At 42.0% G+C, this 22,426-nt stretch overlaps 1 protein-coding gene across 8 annotated transcripts in view; it reads left to right on the top strand.

Moving 5' to 3' along the window:
* Window positions 1-22,426, top strand: part of TPGS2 (tubulin polyglutamylase complex subunit 2) — a 53,768-nt gene that overhangs the window by 22,943 nt on the left and 8,399 nt on the right. For 3 of the 8 annotated variants that reach the window (XR_010124170.1, XM_063653608.1, XM_054461115.2), the window contains exons 4-5: window positions 103-231; window positions 5,277-5,390. Coding sequence is in view for 7 of the 8 variants with exons in the window: in XM_063653608.1 (XP_063509678.1) it covers window positions 103-231; window positions 5,277-5,390 (243 nt within the window). In the remaining variant the exon portion in view is untranslated. Of the gene's footprint in view, window positions 1-102; window positions 232-5,276; window positions 5,391-7,001; window positions 7,163-8,552; window positions 9,530-18,494; window positions 18,753-22,426 lie in introns of those variants that run through there. The other 5 variants (XM_054461110.2, XM_063653607.1, XM_054461117.2 and 2 more) reach the window with 4 other exon arrangements.

Here is a 22,426-nt window from a genome sequence, read left to right as displayed (position 1 = left end):
CCAAACAATACCTGGGCTTAGGTTATTCAAGCAGAATCTCATGATAACCATTGTAACTAGGCTGTTACTCCATGTAATTCTCCTTAATGCATGTTCCCCTAGAGCACATCATTCCACTGGGAAGCATGGCAATTAACAGCATCTCAAAACTGACTCAACTCACCCAGTCTTCCATGTATTCACTTCCTAATGCACCCACTCTGGCAGACCTGGAGGACGATACACATGAAGGTAGGAAGAAGATGCCAAGGTTGGTATCTTTGTTTCCAGCATCCAGCTCCATGCCTGGCACATAGTAGGTACTTAATGAATCTTGGTGCATGAATGAATGTTAAAGATTAAACTTCACTCACATTTCAGTATCAAGAGGATTCAGGGAAAATGACAATCTAAATACAGCTCCTTTCCTCTCCATTCTTACCTCCAAGCTCTTTGCCACTTCTGAGTGAAATGGCTCATAAGTCAAGTGGCTGCTAAAACCTAGGAGCAACTGGGAGTACGTGAGGACTTAGTCAGAGTTGTGTTTGGTCGCATATAACAGATGTAGTTACAATGTTTAAATAGCAATTTATTTTTCTTATAACAAGCAATCTGGAACTAGGCTGATATAGCTGCTTGAGAAAGTCAATGATAAAATCTCCCTCTGGCATTGTGCTGCACCAGGCTTTGGATATGGTTTTCATCCTTATGGTTGAGGAAGGTGGGCTTTTCCTGTCAGGAAAAAAGACGAGTAAATGGCAAAGGGCAAAATACCTGGCTGTTTGCAGAATCTCTCCCTTTTGATCAAGAAAACAATAGTTTTCTCAGCAGCACCTCCTAATAGCTATTAGAAGAGTCAAATGGCAACCCAGGTTGCCAGGGGTCTGAGAAGGTAAATACTTTTAGTTGTGCAGTATGGCTTCCTTGAATAGAACTGGGCTTTCATTAAGAAAGAAAGGAAGAACAAATAGTGAATAGGCAACTAATGTCTCCAATACTAAGACCTTGGGGTTCACTAAGCCCTGGCAGAGAAAACTGATGTAAGGCTTTCTCCTCCGATTGGATGAGCAATTGAAGAATAGTACCAGAGAAGTTCAGGGGCAGAGGCTAGACAGTGATGGGTCCTGGAAAGAGCCTGTCACACAAAGATTTGTGGAATTTCCAGGGGTAGGAAAAAGGTGCCACTGTCTTTATATGTGTGGGGTGGGCTTCTCTAAAAGGTGAAGAAGTAGTCAAATAGGTGGGCTAAGTCTTCCCTGCTCTTGAGGCTGGAAGAGAAGAGGTAGAGTAGATAACAGAGAGGCTTCATGGGATCACATTGTTCCACATACAAATGGGGATAAAAACCACTTGGCCTTCCGACACCTGCTAGATTCATGCATTGTAGGATAGTGCAACAAGTATACCTAAGTCTTATTAAACCTAAATGGAAAAACAGTGACTTCTCTCAGGGGACTCAGCAGTCAGAGAGAGGATCATCAGGAAAAAATAGAATACACAATCAGCCGGGTGCAGTGGCATGAGCCTGTATTCCTAGCTACTTGTGAGGCTGAGGCAAGAGGATCACTGGATCCCGGGAGATTGAGGCTGTAGTGTGCTATCATCACCTCTGTAAATCTCCACTGATCACTTGAGCCCACGAGCTTGAGGCTGTAGCATGCTGTGATCACACCTGTGAATAGCCACCACTCTAGCCTGGGCAAAATGGTGAGATCCCATCACTATTTAAAAAAAATACCCAACCAGAGAAATAAAACTGCTAGAGGACACAGATAAAAATCTAAATAAGAACAAGAATACTTAAGGAGATTTAAGACAACATAAAGACTTTCTATGGATAAAAACAAACATTCTCAAACAATTGACTACATGAATTGAAGAAGAGTATATGTATTTTACTGAGACCTGAGTTAGCCTGAAAAATCAAGTACAAGAAATATCTTAAAGCATAGATGAATAAATTTAAAAGAGGTGAATTATGAGGGAAAAGGTAGGAATTAAGAGAAGTGGAAAATAGATTCAGGACACTTTCCATTGGAATTATAGGTGCTCAAAAAAGAGAAAATAGATGGAAAGGCAGTAAATACATAATAATAAAAGACACCTCTCTGCAGATGGAAAGGGCCCACCTAGACCCAAGTTGAACAGATGGGAAAACATAGACACTTAATGCGTATCCTGATGTGGAGAAAATTACAAGCTTCTAGGCAAAAATAACAAATTACTTGTGAGGGAATAATAAGCAGACTGATATTAACTCAGCAGATGAGGACACACAACTCCATGAATGAGAACCAGCACAGATAACAGGTAACAGATCAGCAGTGGTTACCAGAGGCTTGGGGTGGGGAGGCTGGACAGGGAAAGGGGAAACGTTGGTCAACAGGCACAGTTTCAGTGAGACAGGAGGAATAAGTTCTGGTTATCTATTGCACAGCATAATGACTATAGCTAATAATGTATATTTCAAAATAGCTAAAAGAAAGGATTTTAAATGTTCTCACCACAAATAAATGATAAATACTAGTGGTGGATATGCTAATTAGCCTGATTTGATCTTTCCACAATGCATATACATCTTAAAATAGCATGTTGTTCTCCATAAATATATAAATATATACAATTATTATTTGTCAATTAAAAATAAAACTTTAAAAATATTTTAATTAAGAAAAAAGAGGGCCGGGTATGGTAGCTCACACCTGTAATCCCAGCACTTTGGGAGGCCAAGGGGGGCGAATCATGAGGTCAGGAGATCAAGACCATCCTGGCCAACATGGTGAAACCCCGTCTCTACTAAAAATACAAAAATTAGCCAGGCGTGGTGGCGGGCACCTGTAATCCCAGCTACCCGGGAGGCTGAGGCAAGAGAGTCACCTGAACCCAGGAGTCAGAGGTTGCAGTGAGCCAAGATCATGCCACTGCACTCCAGCCCGGCAACAGAGCAAGACTCCATCTCAAAAAAGAAGCAAAAGAGATCCATTGGTACTGCTAAGAGTGACGTTATTAGATACAGAGTACAAAACGATATGCTTATATGCCCCCGTGGAGGTAAAACCAAACTAAAATTTCAGGGAGGAACTGAAAACAGTGACATTGTAGATTTGAAAAAAAAAAAAAAATTCAAATATTGACATTGTGTTTATAATATGGCAGAATCTCTTTTATCAGAGCAAGGCTTCTGCAGATAATACTCGATACTATGAAAGAAGTTTAAAAACGTGTCTTAAAGGACTGGAGAGTAGTCAAAAGCAGGCAGAAGCTGGAATGGTGTCTGCGGTTGGCAGAAGGGAGCCACATTGAGTTTTCTGTTCTTTTAACTTTTCACCTGAGGGCAGACCTCAGTCAGCACCAGTCAGGGCTGCCAAAACTTGGTGGGAACATATCAACTGGACTTTTTATTTCATCCAAGATGGAGTAACAGAACAGATTTATCTACCCATCTGGAGCAACAATGACAAACAACAGACAAAATACATAAAACAGTGATTTTCAAGCACTGATATGAAAAATGCAGGGGTTTGGATTATTAGTGGCTAAGACATTGCAGAAGAAGAGACTAGAAAACTTCAACACATAATAGAAGCTATCTAAAGTTACACAGAAAAAAAAATATTTATAATTAAAACAGCATCAGTGACCTGAGGGACAACACATGGTATAATGTATGTGTAATTGAAGTCTTTGAGAAGAGGGGTCAGGGGCTAGAAAATATTTGAAGAAATAATGGCTCAAAAGTTTACCAGTCATGGTAACTATAAATCCACATATCCAATAAGCTTAATGAGCCAGGAACAACAAACACAAATGATAACAAGAAACACCATAATCAGACTGATCAAAATCAAAGATAAAGAGAAAATCATAAATGCAGCCAAAGGGAAAAGACAAATTACACACAAGAGAACAAAGATAAGGATAACAGCATTTTTCTCCTTAAAAGCAATTCAAGTGAGATAAAATACTCAAAGGAAAAAATAGGTTGGTCAGTCATTCACGCCTGTAATCCCAGCACTTTAGGAGGCCAAGGCCAGAGGATCACTAGAGCCCAGGAGTTTGAGATCAGCCTAGGCAACATAGCAAAACTCCATCTCTACAAAAAATTTAAAAATTACCTGGGTATGGTGGCCACACCTATGGACCCCAGCTACTTGGGAGTCTGAGGCAGGAGGATTGCTTGAACCCAGGAGGTCGAGGCTACAATGAACCATGTTCACATGCCACTGCACTCCAGCCCAGGTGATAGAGTGGAGACCATGTCTCAAAAAAAATAAAATAAACCTAGAATTCTATATCCATTGAAAATATCTTTCAAAAACAAAGGACTTCCAGTCTGTCTCCCTGGATCTTAAAAAGTCCTTTTTGAAGAGCAATCTGGCAACATCTGTTCTATTGCAGGGAATCTGTCCCATATAATGAAAGCACCAGAATATAAGGGCATGTACAGAGAAGATTATTGTAGCATTCACAACCAAGTAATGATAGGCAAATGCCTATCAATAGAGGAATGGTGGAATAAATGAGGGTACGTCACTCCCACAGACTATGAAATAGTCATTTGAAAAGAATGAATTAGAGTTATGCCACATGACTTAGAGGGCTTTTCCATGGTTCTGACCGGGCGTGGTGGCTCATGCCTGTAATCCCAGCATTTTGGGAGGCCGAGATGGGTGGATAACTTAAGGTCAGGAGTTCAAGAGCAGTCTGGCCAACGTGGTGAAACTCCGTCCCTACTAAAAATACAAAAATTAGCCAGGCATGGTGGCACATGCTGGTAGTCCCAGCTACTCGGGAGGCTGAAGTAGGAGAATTGCTTCAACCTGGGAGGTGGAGGTTGCAGTGAGCCGAGATTATGCCATTGCACTCCAGCCTGGGCAACAGAGCGAGACTCCGTCTCAAAAAAAAAAAAAAGCAAGATTCAGATAATGTGTTTGCTATCCCACTTTTATAGAATAAACAATCTCAGGAGAGGAAATGAAGTTATGTCAGCATCAAGCCATTCAGATTGCTCTGTGGTCCCACTTACAAGAAGTTCAGTTTGCTTTTCTCATGCCTCCTTTTCCCAGATTCCCTGACATTGTCCGTTGCTGATAGAGAAACCCAGACAGAAGGCCTAGTCCATGAATGAGATTAGGGCTTTAATTCAAATACAAAATTTATTTGAAAATACTACTTAAGTATATATGTCTGAGATAAGGCTTTTTCCTTCTGTTTTTTCCACCTAGCAAAGTTGAATATATAGATATGTGTTTGAGTTGAGTTTGTTTGAACATTACCATTAACTTCTGTGTTTGCAGCCAGTGATGATCAGCCAGAGAAGCCTCACTTTGACTCTCGCAGTGTGATATTTGAGCTGGATTCATGCAATGGCAGTGGGAAAGTTTGCCTTGTCTACAAAAGTGGGAAACCAGGTAAGAATTGTTTACAAGCGTGGTCCTATAGTTTGGCTAGGGTCTTGCCTGACCTTGCTTGTCAGCCATGGCTCAGGAGACACATACCTTCTTGGCCTCTTGAGATGCTCCCAGGTTCCTTGTGTGTCCCAAACCCAAAAACCCCTTGGTTCTCTCTGAGCATCACCCTCTGGGCTAATTATCAGTCCTTTTATCCATCTTCATTTGTGAGTTATTGCCAAATAGTTGATGGGATTAGGATAATATGGGAGTAAAAACTAAAAGAAATAGACATTTTGTTTATAGACTCCTATAGCAAGTTCATGCACTAGATAAGCATCCAGAAAACACATTATCTTTTATCTTTCTTTTATACTTCTATATCTAGGCCGATTAACAGCAATAAAAACCTGAATTACTAGACCAAAGACCCCAGATGGGAAATTAAAACCCTCTCTGCCCTCAAGCAGCAGCTGCCACCTAGCCCCCTAACAGCACTTCAGACCCCAGCCTAGGGACTGTGAAACTACAGAGCTGGACAATGGCAGCCCTCTTCAGCTAGCTGTCTGGTAGGGGTGAGAGGATACAGACACCAGGATTTACCTCTGGGGGAAGGAGAAATTATCCAGCCAGAGGAATTGTTGCAAAGTAGTCTTGGAGCTGCATCTTGAACTGTGGGGCAGGAATTAGATACCGGGTGGGGAGGAGGATTTGGTGGAGTAAAAGAGACAAGGGAGCATCCAAACAAAGGGACAAATGGGTAAAAGCCAAGCCATGGGAAAGTACAATTGATTTGTGGGGAATGACAAATAATTCCAATTCAGTGGGCCACATGGTTCATGTAGCGGATGAGGAGGAGATTAAGCTAGAAGGCCAATTGCTGTCTCTGATGCAGAGCTTTGAAAGCAAGCAAAGGAGTTTGGACATAATGTGGAAGACAGTAAGGAGTTAATGAAGGTTGTTTAGTAAAATGGCAGGGATCATGACTACCAGCAGTTTTGGCAAAGAAAGAGACTGGATGGATAATGGAGGGCACTTAGGGAGATGTTATAGCTATCTAGACAGCAGAGGAAGTAAGATAGGCTTCAAGTAGTAAGAATGGAAAGTCAGAAACTGGGAGGCAGGACGTCACACCACAGTATAGGCAAGACTCCCAGGAGTGAACTGGGCTAAGCTCCTTCATGGTGGTTTTTTGTGGCACTTTTTGTTTTTCATGGCACTGATAGAGACCTCTTCAAAAAAACCCAAGCCATTCAGTGTTTTTCTCTGTCAGGAAAGCTGAGACCACAGTATTCTACCCCCCTACCAGGGGAGGGGAGTGCTATGACACACAGAAAAGGAGCAGCTGCCTAGATAGCCTGACTGGACTTCCAGATGGTCAGAGACCAGCAGATAGACCAATCTACTGATCTAGCAAAAATCTGTAAGAGTATCAAAGGAACTGGTAAAGTGGCCACTAGAGAAGGAGACTGGAGGGTTAGAAGTGGGGCAGAAGGGGAACTTTTACTTTACATTTTCCATTCTCTCTGTTGGGATTTTTTTTTTAAGGCCATGAGTATAACCTTTTCTAGTTAAAAAGAAAAAACTGTTAAGCTATTCCTTATCTTTTACTTCCTTTGTCTTCTACTTCAGCATTAGCAGAAGACACTGAGATCTGGTTCCTAGACAGAGCATTATACTGGCATTTTCTCACAGACACCTTTACTGCCTATTACCGCCTGCTCATCACCCACCTGGGCCTGCCCCAGTGGCAATATGCCTTCACCAGCTATGGCATTAGCCCACAGGCCAAGGTAAGGGAGGAACACCTGCCATTGCAAACTACGGTATATTCCAAAATCTACTGAGGAAATGGTTACATTGCAGGTTCCCAACTTCCCCATCTGATTCAGGAGATCTAGGGTGGGGCCCAGGAACCTGCATTTTCAATAAGCAAGACAGATGATTCCAATCTGTCTTTTATACTCATCTAGTTAAGTGGTTCCCAAACTTGACTGATCCTCAGAATTAACTGGGAAGTTTTATTTTTAATTAAATTCTATTGGATAGTTTATGTCCCATGGCTCCGAGGTTCTGGGTTGGCAGTACATGCACCCAGGAAGAGTGAAGAGTCAGATTCTCACTCCCCTGTTCTCCAAGTGTGTCCCCAGTGGCAGCTGCTGTTATGAGTTTCCTGTACGCCCTTCCCAAGATACTCATTGCACATAAAGCATGCATGCACACTTTTGGTGTTCCTTTTTTCTAAATCTCAAGTGTAATGTACTGTCAACATGATTCTGCATCTTGTTCTTTTCACATAACACTCCATCTTGGGGCTTATTCCCTTTCAGTACATTTAGAGCACTTGTCCTCTTCAGTGGCTACAGAGTATTCCATTGTGTGGGTGTGCCTCATTTATATTACAGGACTGGTCACCATTTCAGACATACAGATGTCAGGTATGCAACCTGGTTTGAAAACACCAAGTGTGGCTGGAAAAACTTTTGACTAGAGTGAGCTCATCTGGGCTCCTTCGTGGTGGTTTCTTGCAGCTCTAAATTAGCAGCAAATTAGGAACTCAGCTCCAGCTCACCTTACTATGTATGTATTCATCTAGTAGGCTTCATTTTCTTCAAATGTCACATAATTATAACATTTATCTGGTCAACATTGAGAGGCGGCTGTGATTTAAAAGGTAAATAAATGTGGATGCCCTTTGCCCTCAGCTGCCTAAAAAAACAGTGGGAAACAACACCAACAAGATATAGCATCCCTCAGCAGAGGCCCACACTGGCCCCTGTCTCCTGCCTTTCCTGGGGGAATGGTGCTGCCAGAATCTACCTGATGGGGAGTAGCTGGTTTGAGGGGAGAACAATAGATGCTGTCCTCTAGTGCTTTGGGATCTAGCATCCCAGGCTCAGGACTCACTAAATCAGAAGGAAGTGTGCTCAGATTCTTAGTTTTCATACTGCATTTATCTTAAAGGTCATGAGACCTCATAAAGCAATGTGTGTATCTTACCAGAGGTTGATGGGATCTGTTATCACCTCCACTTAAAGGAAAAGTAAATAGATTTTTAGGCAGTTTTTCATGAAAATGTACCTCTGCCTCCTGTTCCCAGCTTTCCTGCACCCCCCAAAAAGAGCACACAGAATGGCATTTTTCCTTTGAATTGTGACCTTGTCTTCCAATTCTGCCTTACAGCAATGGTTCAGCATGTATAAACCTATCACCTACAACACAAACCTGCTCACAGAAGAGACCGACTCCTTTGTGAATAAGCTAGATCCCAGTAAAGTGTTTAAGAGCAAGAACAAGATCGTAATCCCAAAAAAGAAAGGGCCTGTGCAGCCTGCAGGTGGCCAGAAAGGGCCCTCAGGACCTTCCGGTCCCTCCACTTCCTCCATTTCTAAATCCTCCTCTGTCTCTGGAAACCCCATCCGGAAGTGAGCACCCCTCCCTCCAACTCCCTACCAGCTCCAGAGTGGTGGTTTCCATGCACAGATGGCCCTGGGGTGACCTCCAGTTTTGCTTGTGGACCATAGGCCTCTTTCTAGCTGAATGACCAAAATTGTAAGCCTTTTAGTCCCACCGACATTAGCCAGGCTCATAGTGAGGCCTCCACAGCAGGTTGTGCTGTCTCCTGCCTCTGGAAGCAATGGGGAATTTGGAATCTTGTGTAAGTAAGTGCCCAAATAAGTCTAATGAGTGCTTTCCTCTTCTTCAACACTCAACCCTCAATCCCTTAGCACTGATTAAAGAAGTCCCCCAAAGAAACCACTGGTTTTGACCCATGAAGCATTAGAACTGCGTCGTTCATTCAGGAGCCACTAGTCACATATGACTATTTAAATTTAAATTGTATGAAAAATTCATTTCTTCAATTGCATTAGCCATATTTTGAGTATTCATGTGGCTGGTAGATTCTGTATTAGCACAAAGATATGGAACATTTCCATCACCACAGAAAGTTCTGTTGGACAGCACTGCATTAGAATATTTTCATACTGTTCTTCCTCAATTTTTGTTGTTAAATAATGTTGATGTCTTCATTGGATGGGTCATAATGTTCCATGAAACCTCTCAAATACACAATTGTATGTTCTTTGTATCCCTTACCACAAATATCTCACTCTGCTCATTTCTTTTGTAGCTTCCTATAAAGTTTGTCTTCCTCATCAGTTTCCAGTGAAGTTTCTTGCTTCCAGTTTTGTGTTATGTTTGTACACGTTCCACAATTATCTTCCTTATTAACTTTTTAAAGGTGTACTTCTGCTGTACTTTATTCTTACCATTTAAAAACAAAAAATTCCCAAACATTGCTTTGCGCAATTCTTCATAAAGAAAGAGTTTTAATGGTGCCAGTCACTGTTTGTTAACAAACAGAAGCTTTCCACCTGCTTTGCCTGCCTCTTCACAGCTTTGAGTTGTCCAGCCTCACTCTGCCTGGTCCCTGGCCATCCTTAGGACAAGCAGTCTCCTGCTTAGAACAGGGCAGGCTTCCAAGAGTTCCTTTGGAAGCAAGTTGCCTGTAATTCAGAAATCATTTTCCCATTGACATATGGGGGAACCTCTAGCCCACATATGCTTAATATTTGACACAAGATAAATCTGACATACCTACTACATTTAATGAAATTTTTACAGAGAAGGTTGCTCAGATTTTCAATTAGGAATGCCTATTTATTTCCTCCCTCTACAGTCCTGGCTGTGGGCAGAAGCAAGGCCTTCACCCTACTTCCCAACAGGGAAAATGAGGAGTTACCCACCTAGCCCCAAGTTCTTTGGGTGGCTGCAGTTTTTGTACTGAAGTCCCAGAGGTTAGAGAATTAGGAGTTTTGAGGAATGAGGTGCAGGGGCCTGTACCATCTGCACACTTCAGTCCCAGCTGGCTCACTCTCTCTTTCCTGACTTCTCTCTACCCCGGTGATTGGCCAGACTTCCTTCCTTTGCACTGTGTCTACCTGCTAATCAACCCAGGGTTTCCCTCTTCCAACCCACTGGGGGAACTAAGAGCAGTCCACAGGATTCTCCACATGCACTTTTGCTCTGAAACATGTTTATTTTGATTGTTGATAATAGTGATAGATACTCATGAGAAAGCGCCTTCGATAGCTCCTCCACCTACCACTTTCCGTAGCCCCTGAGGAAAACCAAGGTGAAGAGTTAGCCTTCAAGGATCAGGGCAAGCTCTAACTGGCTGCTTCCCCATATTTGTAATAGTTCAAAGTCTTGAAATAAATAATATCAGCACTTAAAAGTCTTTGGGAGCATAAACTGAGCTTCGTATTAACAGCTTCTTCATTTGCTTTAAAATAGCGAGACCTCTTACCTTTGCAATCCCAAAACTAACCACTTACAATTCAGTGTGGTCATGTAAACGTGTGTGTGTGTGTGTGTTTTAACCATAACATGACTGTCACATATTCTCTAGGAGACATTTTGGCCCTTTTAATTGTTTAGGTTATTATACTTAAAGAATTTATAAATGTGCAACAATTCATGGAGTGGCAGAAAAGGATATAGAGAGACCAAGTTGTCGAGGACAATAGCTGGAGTTTAGTGTTCCGGAAGTATTTTTCTTGCCAGAACTGATCAAAGGAAGAGCCAACGGCACTGGATAAGAGATTCTAGCATTTGGCTGCTTCTCCAAGACAAGCGAGGTTAGAAGGGAGTTGAGAAGTTATGTCATCTTCCACTGCAGCAGATACCCCTTTTTTAGTACTTGGGGATCCCCGAATCACAGCATTTCTAAATCAGCCCTGGATTCCACAAGAGAAGCAGCGGAGGAACCAGGAGGTCAGCGGTGCCACTCAAATCCATGGCAATCAATCAAGTGGGAGTTCTCAAAAGGCTATCAAAGGAAGGGGGTTATGATAAGGAAAGGCTCAAGACCTGCCTCAGAAGGAGTGAGCAGGGAAGAGCAGGACTGACTCACTCCATGCTATGCAGGATCCAATACAAAATGAAGATGTGAGGCTTTTGTGCAAACATCAGGAAAACATTACCTTTACAGGTACTAAAATGTACTGTTTTTCCTTTCTTCCATAGTGTCTTTCTCAACTTGTTATGGCTGTGTTTTTATTTGCTACTTAATGCTGTTCTAACTAAAAACTTAAATGTTGAATTCCTATCATGCATTTTACTATTCATCTTTATATTGTGCAATTCCAGTTTTAAATGAAAATAGATATGAGCATTTGGCCGGGTGCAGTGGCTCACGCCTGTGATCCCAGCACTTTGGAAGGCTGAGGCTGGTGGATCACGAGGTCAGGAGATCAAGACCATCCTGGCTAACACAGTGAAACCCCATCTCTACTAAAAATACAAAAAAAAAATTAGCCGGGCGTGGTGGTGGGCGCCTGTAGTCCCAGCTACTCGGGAGGCTGAGGCAGGAGAATGGCGTGAACCCAGGAGGCAGAGCTTGCAGTGAGCCGAGATCACACCACTGCATTCCAGCCTGGATGACAAAGCGAGACTCTGTCTCAAAGAAAAAAAAAAAAAGAAAAGAAAATATGAGCATTTAACTCATGCAGAATCACCAAAATTACACAATTTGTATTTTATAGCTTATGTTTACATACTGTATGCATATGTATTTCGTTCTTGCCACAACAGTAGAAACACTGTACAAAACTAAGTCAACTGTTACTGTTTCACTTCTTAGTATTTTCAGCATAAGTAAGTGGTTAGCTAATGCAGGAATGTACATGAGTAAAAAAGGATATGATAGGGCTCCTTGGTCATTCATGTTTCTTAGAATGCCATTGCCTTCTTTCTGTGTTTGAAGCCAGTCTGGTTCGGATGGGAAGTGCAGCCTGTTGGGGCTCTCAGCATCCCCCACTTACTCAGTTGTAGATATAAGATGCTTACTTCGTATTCACTTACTTTGAATCTCTTCGAGCTCTGACACATCATGGGTCCAATGGAGTTCTCTGCTCACAGGAGATCACAAAGGCTACATGTGAATGGGGCGGTAAGGAACACTGGATATATGTTGCACATGTCTCCTCCGCTCATGCGTATATTCCGTTGTCCCATCAGACTTCACTTACAGAACACAGGTTCAAAGATAAAATAGTGCCAGAAGAGCACTAAACTAAGTGTGAGGCCCTTCTGAGTATGGGTCCTGTGTGACTGCACAGGTCACCCACCCATGAAGCTGGCCCTGGTAAAGGAGGAGGGGAGCGCTTCTGGCAAAAGACCCAACAACAGAAGGTTAAGTGGGTTAAATTGGGAAAAAACACCCAGGAAATTTATGTTTTGAAACTAAAGCAATTAAAATGGAAATGGGCTATATTATAAATCAACTGCCCAGGAAAAAGACAGGATGCTGGAGTCACAAAATGAGAATAAATGGCAGAATGCCTCATGATGCATCGATGTAGTTAAGATTGTACATAAAGTGCTACATCATCATGCTGCTTGCAGGGAAGTAACCAAGCCAAAGATAGGAATGAAAAGGGGCAGCCTGCACCTGATAATCCACAGAATCTAGCCCTTAAAGCTGACATGCACCAATGCCACTAGAATCGTGTGTAGAAAGTAAGATACCCAGATCCCCCTCCAGAACTACTAAATCAAAATTGCCAGGAAAGGTTCCAGCCATCAAGATTTTTAATCAACTGAAGTGGTGACAATGATGCTCACCAAATCTGAAATTTGTTACTTAATGGGTCTGGGTGGTTTTGCTTTTACTGCATGGAGAATAATTCAAAATCTGTTTTTATTCCAGTAAAGCATATATAATGACTAGAATAGAAGGACCAAGGGACCTTTTTAGTTTCAGCATAAATGCATGTATTTTTCTAAACCTTTTATTATGGAGAGTTTTTAACATTTACAAAGATAGAAGAGCATAATGAATCCCCATGTATCCATCATCCAGTTTCATCAATTATCAACTCATGACCAGGCATGCCATAGGTAGACCCATATCTACTCCTTCAGTTTTGTTTAAATAATTCTATTCAATTTATTGGTTTTTACACTACACTGCTTTATGTTTTAGCAATTGCTCTAAAGACTATAACTTTTTTCTGTCCAATAGCCATTCACAGAGTCCCTGGTAGCTATATTTGTCCAGTAAAGTCTGGCCCCTTCATTACAGTTAATTGGACACCGGTTGGATTTCCAATCCAAATTGACTGTGCTCTTACCCTTGGGATCTTGAGATGAATTTCCCTATGTTTTTTCCTTTCTTTTTTTCTTTTTGAGACGGGGTCTCACTCTGTTGCCCAGGCTGGAGTGCAGTGGTGCAATAATGGCTCACTGCAGCCTTGACTTCTTGGGCACAAGCAATCCTCCCACCTCAGTTTCTCAAGTACCTGGGACCAGAGGCACACACCACCTGGTTAATATCTTTATTATTATTTATAGAGATGCAGTCTCCCTATGTTGCCTAGACTTGTCTTGAATTCCTGGACTCAAGCAATCCTCCCACCTCAGCCTCCCAAAGTGCTGGGATTAGAGGCATGAGCCACCACACCGAGCCAGATATCCCTCTTTGGCTTAAGCAGCCCAGACTGGATTCTGTTTTTCCAGCCATGCATTCTCTTGTTAACACACATGACCTCCATTATGGAGTTAATTGTGGCCATTAAAAAAGCTAATATATAGTTGAGAATTCAGAAAGATTAGCTCCTCTTTTGCCCCTTTGTTTCCAGCCATTGACTTTCTATATTACCTATCTTGCCCTGCTCTCCTGAACCACTCTCTCTCTCCAAAACTCCAGCTTGGTCTCCTCCTGTGCCTTTACACCTAGAGTTTCCTCCCAAGGTCCAGCTCCAGTCCACCTCCACCTCAGGGTTCTGGGAAGCCCTAGCCCACAAGGAGAACCCTCCTTGAGGTGAAGTGCTTCATGCCAGTACCACTCAATTAACTTTTGGTCACCTTGCCTGTGTCCTCTGTGTCTTCAGTGTGGAGATGGTATATTAATCCATTCTCACATAGCTATAAAGAACTACCTAAAGCTGGGTAATTTATAAAGAAGAGAGGTTTAACTGACTTGAAGTTCTGCAGGCTGTACAAGAAGCATAGCTGGGGAGGCCTCAGGAAACTTAAAATCATGGCTGAAGAGGAAGGGGAAGGGGAAGCAGGCACATCTTAGATGGCTGGAGAAGGAGGAAGAGAGTGAAGGTGGAGGTGCTACACACTGGTAAGCAACCAGATCTCATGAGAACTCACTATCACAAGAATGGCAAGGGGGAAATCACCCCCATGATTCAATCACCCCCCACGAGGCCCCTCCTCCAACATTGGGATTACAATTCGACATGAGATTTGGGCAGGGACACAAATCCAGACCACATTTCATGCTACTCTGGAAAATCTATTGCTACTTAGTATGGAACCCCATGAAATATTAATAAACCTAAAATTAGTTAATACGTAATCTTGTGCTAAATCAAGAACTGCTTCATACTTCAGGATAGACCAGTAGGAACAGACAAGAAGCAAAATTGAGAAAAAAGTAAAAATGCTGTTAATTTAAATGTTCATGCAAATTATGAAAAGACAGTCACTACTTTATTTTAAAGGCAGGATACCTAAGTTCAGCCCACAGACTATCCCTGTCATAAAACTGTACCATAATGCAAGATGTTAGCAATGTTCCAATGTCTTGGCATCAAAACGTTGTCTCCCAGACTGCCCCTTGCCACTCACTAGCTGTGGCTCAAAACTCTTATCTGACAGTGTACCTTTGTGGTTCTGAAAATGGGATCTTTGTAAACTCACATCCTTATGTTCCCTATAGCTCTTAGCACCTAGGCCTTGTCCAATACCATCCTTGATAAATGTAGCGAGCATTATGAAAGAAACCATCTCTCTGGATGCTTTCAGTATCCAACCAACTACATAATCTCACATGGATAAAACCTTTTGTGAACAGGATTCCCAGGTGATAAGGGTGAAGGGCAGTAGTGAAGACCAGCCACAGGGTGACATGGTGAAAACACATACCACCACCACAAGAACTGAAATGCTGCTTTTTAAAGCATTATTGTAAGGTGGATTTAGCTGTTAAAGAGGTGTGTTCTGCCATGGCATGTATTGTAATCACAGGGTTATACTCACAGGTCTGATGTGGACTCTGCTGAGGAGAGATTGTATCTTCTAGGTGGGATACGTCAAGAGAGAAGAGTGTATATTTGATAGTATTGACTTCACATATTCTCCTTTGTGGACAAGAATTCCCAAGACTCAGAGCACAATGTAGACATAGTGTATTAGTCCATTTTCATGCTGCTGATAAAGACATACCCAAGACTGGGTAATTTTTTAAGAAAAAGGTTTAATGGACTCACAGTTTCATGTGGCTGGAGAGGCCTCACAATCATGGCAGAAGGCGAAAGGCACATCTTACATGGCGGCAGGTAAAGAGAGAATGAGAGCCAGGTGAAAGGAGAAACCCCCTTATGAAATCAGCAGATCTTGTGAGACTTATTAACTACCACGAGAACAGTATGGTGGAAACCACCCCCATGATTCAATTATCTCCCACTGGGTCCCTCCCACAACATATGGGAATTATGGGAGCTACAATTCAAGATGAGATTTGGGTAGGGACACAGCCAAACCATATCACATAGTTTCTTAGACATTGTTTGATGTTCTTGATGGAGGAAACTGCAGTCCAAAGCAATTTTATACAAAACTAAACTTAACATAAAAACTTCCTGTGTACAAAATGAATAAACAGCAACAAAGTACATATAAAGGTATATTCTCTCAGACCTGTGCTAATACATAACCATAAACTAAAATAAAAATTTAAAATTCGTTCCTCAATCTCCAGCCACATTTCAAGTATTCAGTAATCACATATGTCTAGTGGCTACCAATTAGTTATATATAGAACATTTCCATCATCACAGAACGTTCCACTGGGCAGCCTTAGTTAGAGCAAGCATGGCTTGTTTTATATTATAATTTTCAGAATAATTCTGGTGAAAAGCCGTTTTATACTATGCTATAGTCAACAAAGAATAAGGATATTTACCTAATCTTAAGACTTTTTTTTTTACCTAAAACACAACATCCTTTTCTACTTTACATATTACTTTTGCAGCCATGGCTCATAGGAAAAGCCAAGGATGAGTTAGCCTGCTGCTACCCATTTTAGCTGCAGAGTGGGCTGTGCAGGTTCTGAGCTTTCCCCATGTGATAGTCAAAGACCCCAAGGCAGCCTCAGCCTCTCTAGGTCTCTGCACAGTCTCCAGTGTGGAAAGCTGTGGGAAAGGAAGGAGCAGGTTCTAGGTCTTCAGGATTTTCTGCATCTTAAAGCAGCTCATCTCCTTTGCCCTCCTAGGGAGCAGGGGGGCCTAGCTTTGGGATCATCGTCCTAGCCTCAGAAATAATTGTTCAACAAATAACATTTCTCACACAAAGGATAAATGCTTGAGGGGACGGATACACCATCTTCCATGATTTGATTATTACACATTGCATGCCTGTATCAAAATATCTCATATATACACCTACTATGTACCCACAAAAATTTAAAATTTAAAATTTAAAATAAAAAAAAACATGTTTTGAGGTAACTGGTACTCCCCTGAAGACCAGCTAGGTTAATCTTTCTTCCACAGCATAAAGATTAGAAAAGAATATGTCCCTAGGGCAGGGACACAAACAGCCTGAACATGGTTGAGTGTAAAGGAGAAACCCCATCCCTCAAGCAAAAGCTTCAAGTATGGAACACACTAAAGACAAGATTAAACCTCTGGAAAAACAGCTCACCTCTACCAAGGCCCCCAGCGCCCAGCTTTATACTTTTCAACTTTATTTTGAAAATGAGGCCATCTCATGGGATAGAGACGGTGATATGGATGGTACTTGAGGGTTTGTGTTTAAGTGCCTGGTGGTTCCAGGCCACATCTGCTACCACAGGTGGTTCTAGACCCTGGCTACACAGGTTCTGGGACATGGCGTTGGGGCTCTAGAATGTATGTTTATTGAGCAACTCAGTGTTCATCAGAAAAACTCAATTTTCCCTTGAAAATTAGATTCTAAAATAGATGGCTGTGGCCTTAATAACTATCTTCACAAATCATGTTTTTAGGCCATTAAAAAATGGTAATCCATCTTCAATATAATATCAGAAACAGAATTCAAGCACAAGACAAATTCAAAAATCTGTCTTCCATTTGTTCGCAAACACAAGTCCATATAGTTTAACCCAACAGTGAACTTCTATATGTGTGTGTATACACACACAGATAGACTGATCAATAGATAGATAGATAGGTTTAGAAAGTTCTAAATTACCACAACCCTTAGAATTTCAGGCAATTTTTTCTTCCAAAGACATAAGTGTTACTTTTTCATACCACCTGCTGACAGAGGGATAGCTAGCTGGATTAGAGCTCATTTCCTTCTATTGAGGCGGCATTTCTGAGGATGTGTTGCATCTCTGTGAAAGAGCTCCTTTAATTCTCACAACATTCCTAATCGCATGCCTAATTATCTAAGCCAAGAAAGCCTCTGAAGTTGAGTGAATTGCTCTATTCTGTAACCAGTTTACCACCTGCTGCTGTGTGCTGAGTTCCAGTAAAATCACCTTGTCTAAATAAGTGTATCATCAAGGATCCCTCTTTTCAGGGACTGGATAAAATGGCTACAAGAACTGTCCCAGGCAGCCAGCTCTTCCTGTATAACTACCACATTTTTATTCAGTTCTTATTTGAAAATTGCGATTTAAAAAACTAATTATTCCCTTGGGTACATGACAAGTGTTTTTTTGGAAAGGCAACTTTATCTATTTCCTAGCCCATTGCCCTGCCCAAAAGCATCTGGCTGTTCCCCAGTGGGATCGCTCTCCCCAGAGAGCAGTGAGGGCTTAAAAGCATTTTTAGGCAGATACTATTAGGGGCGAAGTCTCTCTCTGAAGAGAAACAAAATTTCTGGTTAGTTTTCTGAAAGAAAAAAAGCCAAACCCTCTGCTTAGCTGGGCCAACTGAATAGTCCACATACTGCAGTGACCTCTCATAGTTCAGGAAAACTGCTGCTGACACAGAGGAACACAAGGCCCCCTATTACCTTGTGGCTCATTTAATGTGCTACCTGTAACATGCTATGCATGCCTCTGGAATATCTTTAAATTCTGAACCAAGACCCATGTATTCCTATTTCCACCTACACCAGATAACTTATAATATCAAAATGAATAGAAGAAAATGTGTTCACTGGAAACTAGCTGTTGAGCCCCTCCAGTGGGAGCTGAGGAGCTGTGTCTCTGCAGGCATGGGGACTGGCCACAAGCAAAGAGCCAGCAGCATGAAGCCCCGGAGCTGCAGTGTGTGCAGCAGGTGCCAATCCAACAGCATGGGAACAACAGTGTCACAATCATTCCTCAGTTATGGAAAGAATTTGCTATTTTTCACTGTTAGGTGTTGCTTCTGAGAACTACAAATAAAACTCTCCAACCAATGAACAGACTCTGTTGGCCAAGGGGACTCCAGAGAACCTTACAAATTGAGTTTCTGACCATAACAGGATGGGAGGTCAGACACACCTCATCATACCCCCTCCCTTTTGTGGTTTTAGACATAACTGATCAGCATTGGTATTAAAAGAGAGATCATAAGACTGACGGAACAACTCTGTGACAATAAGATACCAAATAATAAACAGGACCTAAGGCCATGTCAGCCAAGGGTTAAGTCATGCACCCCTCCCTACACTTAAAGAATAAAACAATTGGCCGGGCGCAGTGGCTCAGGCCTGTAATCGCAGCACTTTGGAAGGCCGAGGCGGGTGGATCACAAGGTCAGGAGATCAAGACCATCCTGGCTAACATGGTGAAACCCCGTCTCTACTAAAAATACAAAAAAATTAGCCGGGCGTGGTGACAGGCACCTGTAGTCCCAGCTACTCAGGACGCTGAGGCAGGAGAAGGGCATGAACCTGGGAGGCAGCGGTTACAGTGAACCGAGATTGTGCCACTGCACTCCAGCCTGGGTGACAGAACACCACCAGACGCTAACTGACCCCTTACTCTATCAGCCATAACCATGCTTTGATTGGACAAGACATTTATTTCTGTAACTTTCTCCTGGTAAAAGACCACCAACCATGGACTGGTTCTGGCCAGTTTCACAGAGGCTGCACACTTGAGTGCCTTCGTGTCTCTGCTTCACCTTTTGATGTATAGGGCTTAATGGTAATACATTTAAAAGTCTCCACCCCTAAGAGAACATGGGCCATATGTAACACGTTTATTCAATACACATGCCTTAGGACCACCTACGTAAATATTCATAGCTTCTCCTGTAACTGTTGAGTATGTATACTTGGCCAACCCATTCAGCATAAATCCTTGTTCTACCCTCCTCTCCCTCAAAGTGCCTGTCTTTTGGTTGACCCTTTATAAGAAATAGTTTCCTCTCCAGAGTTACAGATCCTATGATTTTTTTGTTGACACTTCTAATTATCCAGCCTATTTAATTTTCCTGTACATATAATGCCGTAGTTTTAAATGACAAAACATTCTGGAATCATTGTCACTAACCCAGTAATTAGGAACAGTCTCTACTGTCAACAACTGAACTGTGTTTGAACTACAAATTCCCCAAAATCCTAAATCTTAACTTCCTCAAGTGGATCCTCTTAAACAAAAATTATTCTTAAAGACAATAGTGCTCATTAGGAGAATAAAATGGGCTTGGCCCTCCCTTGGGTAAGTATTAGCAATCCAAATTTTACCTCTCACCATATCCATTCACCAATCAGAGTGGGAAATGACTCTATCATCAAAGCACAAAAAAAGATTTTGCACTTCTGAACCTTTCCGATTGGTGCTGAACCTACATACATGGATGAATGGGTGGATGTGGGATGGATTACCAGTTATGTATAATTGATGAGAAATTTCTACATGACTGCCAACCTTGAACAAAATTTTCAGCGTTCAGGAAATTTTTTTTTGAGACAGAGTTTCGCTCTTGTTACCCAGGGTGGAGCGCAATGGCGCGATCTCGGCTCACTGCAACCTCTGCCTCCCCAGTTCAAGTGATTCTCCTGTCTCAGCCTCCCAAGTAGCTGGGATTACAGGTGCATGCCACCACGTCCAGCTAATTTTTGTATTTTTAGCAGAGATGGGGTTCCATCATATTGTTCAGGCTGGTCTCAAACTCCTGACCTCAGGTGATCTGCCCACCTTGGCCTCCCAAAGTGCTGAGATAACAGGGCATGAGCCACCACGCCTGACCAGGAAAATTTTAAGGTACAGTGCTTCCACCCTGTACACGACTAGGCCTCCAGGAGTTTTCAACTTGGTCAAGGTAGGACTGGCTGGCTCCCCACCCACCAGGCCCACCCCAGTTCAGACTGGGCTGCATATTTTGTGCCCCAAAGCATAGCTGACTATTGATATTCAACTAGCAGCTGTCTTAAGATTTCTAAAAGAACAAGAAAATAACCAGGAACTAGTGAGACAAGCCAGGATATATCACTTCTTATCTTCTGTCGTTGGAGAGTTATTCAATATGTCTCATCCTCAGTTTCTTTATATGAAAAATGAAAATGCAGAGTGGCTATAAGGATTCTATTAAATAATACATTATGAAGTGCTCACACAGAGATGGCTTCAATAAATAATATTTTAGCTATTTTTAGAAATCACTCAGAAAGTCCATTTTCCCTCCACAAATTGTCTAGCAAACACAACTGATTTTTCTACCAAATAGACCACCTTTTTTGACAAACTGAATGGTGCATTTTAATGTCATATACCTTCACTGCATTTGCAAAGGCATTTCATCCCCTATCTTAGGCAATTTGGTATTATTTGTACTTATCTCTCTGATAAAATGATTACTGATTTTAAAAATCTAGATATGGCTGCAGAGTGGTAGATGAATTAAAATTTTAATTTCAGTAGATGACTCCTTCCCAGGCCCCAGGAAAGGGCCCTAAGGGAAGGACCATGACTCTCCTTTTTCCCAGATGAATCCCAAGTGCCTGGCGCACAGTTACCTCCATAACGGGTGCGCGGTGCACATTTGGGGTGGTAGTATCGTTTCTTAGAGGATACCATGAGGAATCACCACAAGCTTGGTGTTTTAGAACAACAGAAATTTATTTTATCATATTTCTGGAGGCTAGCAGTTCAACATTAGTTTTATTGAGTCAAAATCAAGGTGTTGAGCGGGCTGTGCTATTCCTGGAGGCTCCAGGGCAGCACCTGTTCCTTGCCTTTTACAGCTCTTGGTGGCTGCCAGTGTTTCATGGTTTGTGGCCATGTCACTCCAATCTCGTCCGTCTTCATGTTGCCTTTAGTGTGTATCAAATCTCACTCTGCCTTTCTCTTATAAGGACACTCATGACTGGGTTTAGGGAATACCCGGATGATCCAGGATAATCCCCATATATCAGGATCCTTAATTTAATCACATTTGCAAAGACCCTTCCTTAGAAGGTAACATTTCTAGGTTCCAGGGATTAGGACCTGCTACTGTTAGATGGCTGTCATTCAACCTGTTACAGTGGTATTTGGTGATACACCATCTTAGGTGTATCTATGAACACAGAAATAGTGGATTTGGGAGCCATGGACAATGTGGAGACCACTCACAGACCAGGAGCCTGGAAACCAAGTCTCCTACTCCTGGCCCCTGTTCTTCCCCCCTGCACTGTGTTAACAATGGACTTGGAAGAAAACGAATCTGGGTCATCAGCCCTCCAAGGCCCTTTGCACCCTCCCACTCCATCCCCAGATCATTATTTTTTAAACAGAAAGAAAAAAACCTTAATATTCCAAAGAAACCCAAATCCAGACACCTTTGAAAAGTGTTGCCTTTCTTTTCTGGCAGTTTTGTAATTTCAATACATACTAGGACATAAGTGCTAAGACACAGGGGCAAGAACACCTATGGTAATTACCAGGCAGATGAGGAATAGTATCTTACAAGTGTAAGGTACTGTTCACTTTCATGCTTCTTGAAGGTCTTTTAGAAAAATTTAACATCGTGAATTAAAAATTGCTCATAGAGGCTGTCAGAATGAGTGGCATCAAGAGAGGGGAAACAAGCAACAAGAAACATCCTTTAGTTTCACTAAAAACTAATGAACCACTA

This window comes from Pongo pygmaeus, chromosome 17 (genome assembly GCF_028885625.2).
Source record: "Pongo pygmaeus isolate AG05252 chromosome 17, NHGRI_mPonPyg2-v2.0_pri, whole genome shotgun sequence".
In the NCBI taxonomy this organism is placed as follows: Eukaryota; Metazoa; Chordata; class Mammalia; order Primates; family Hominidae; genus Pongo; species Pongo pygmaeus.
This window is presented reverse-complemented; position numbering and strand designations above follow the sequence as displayed.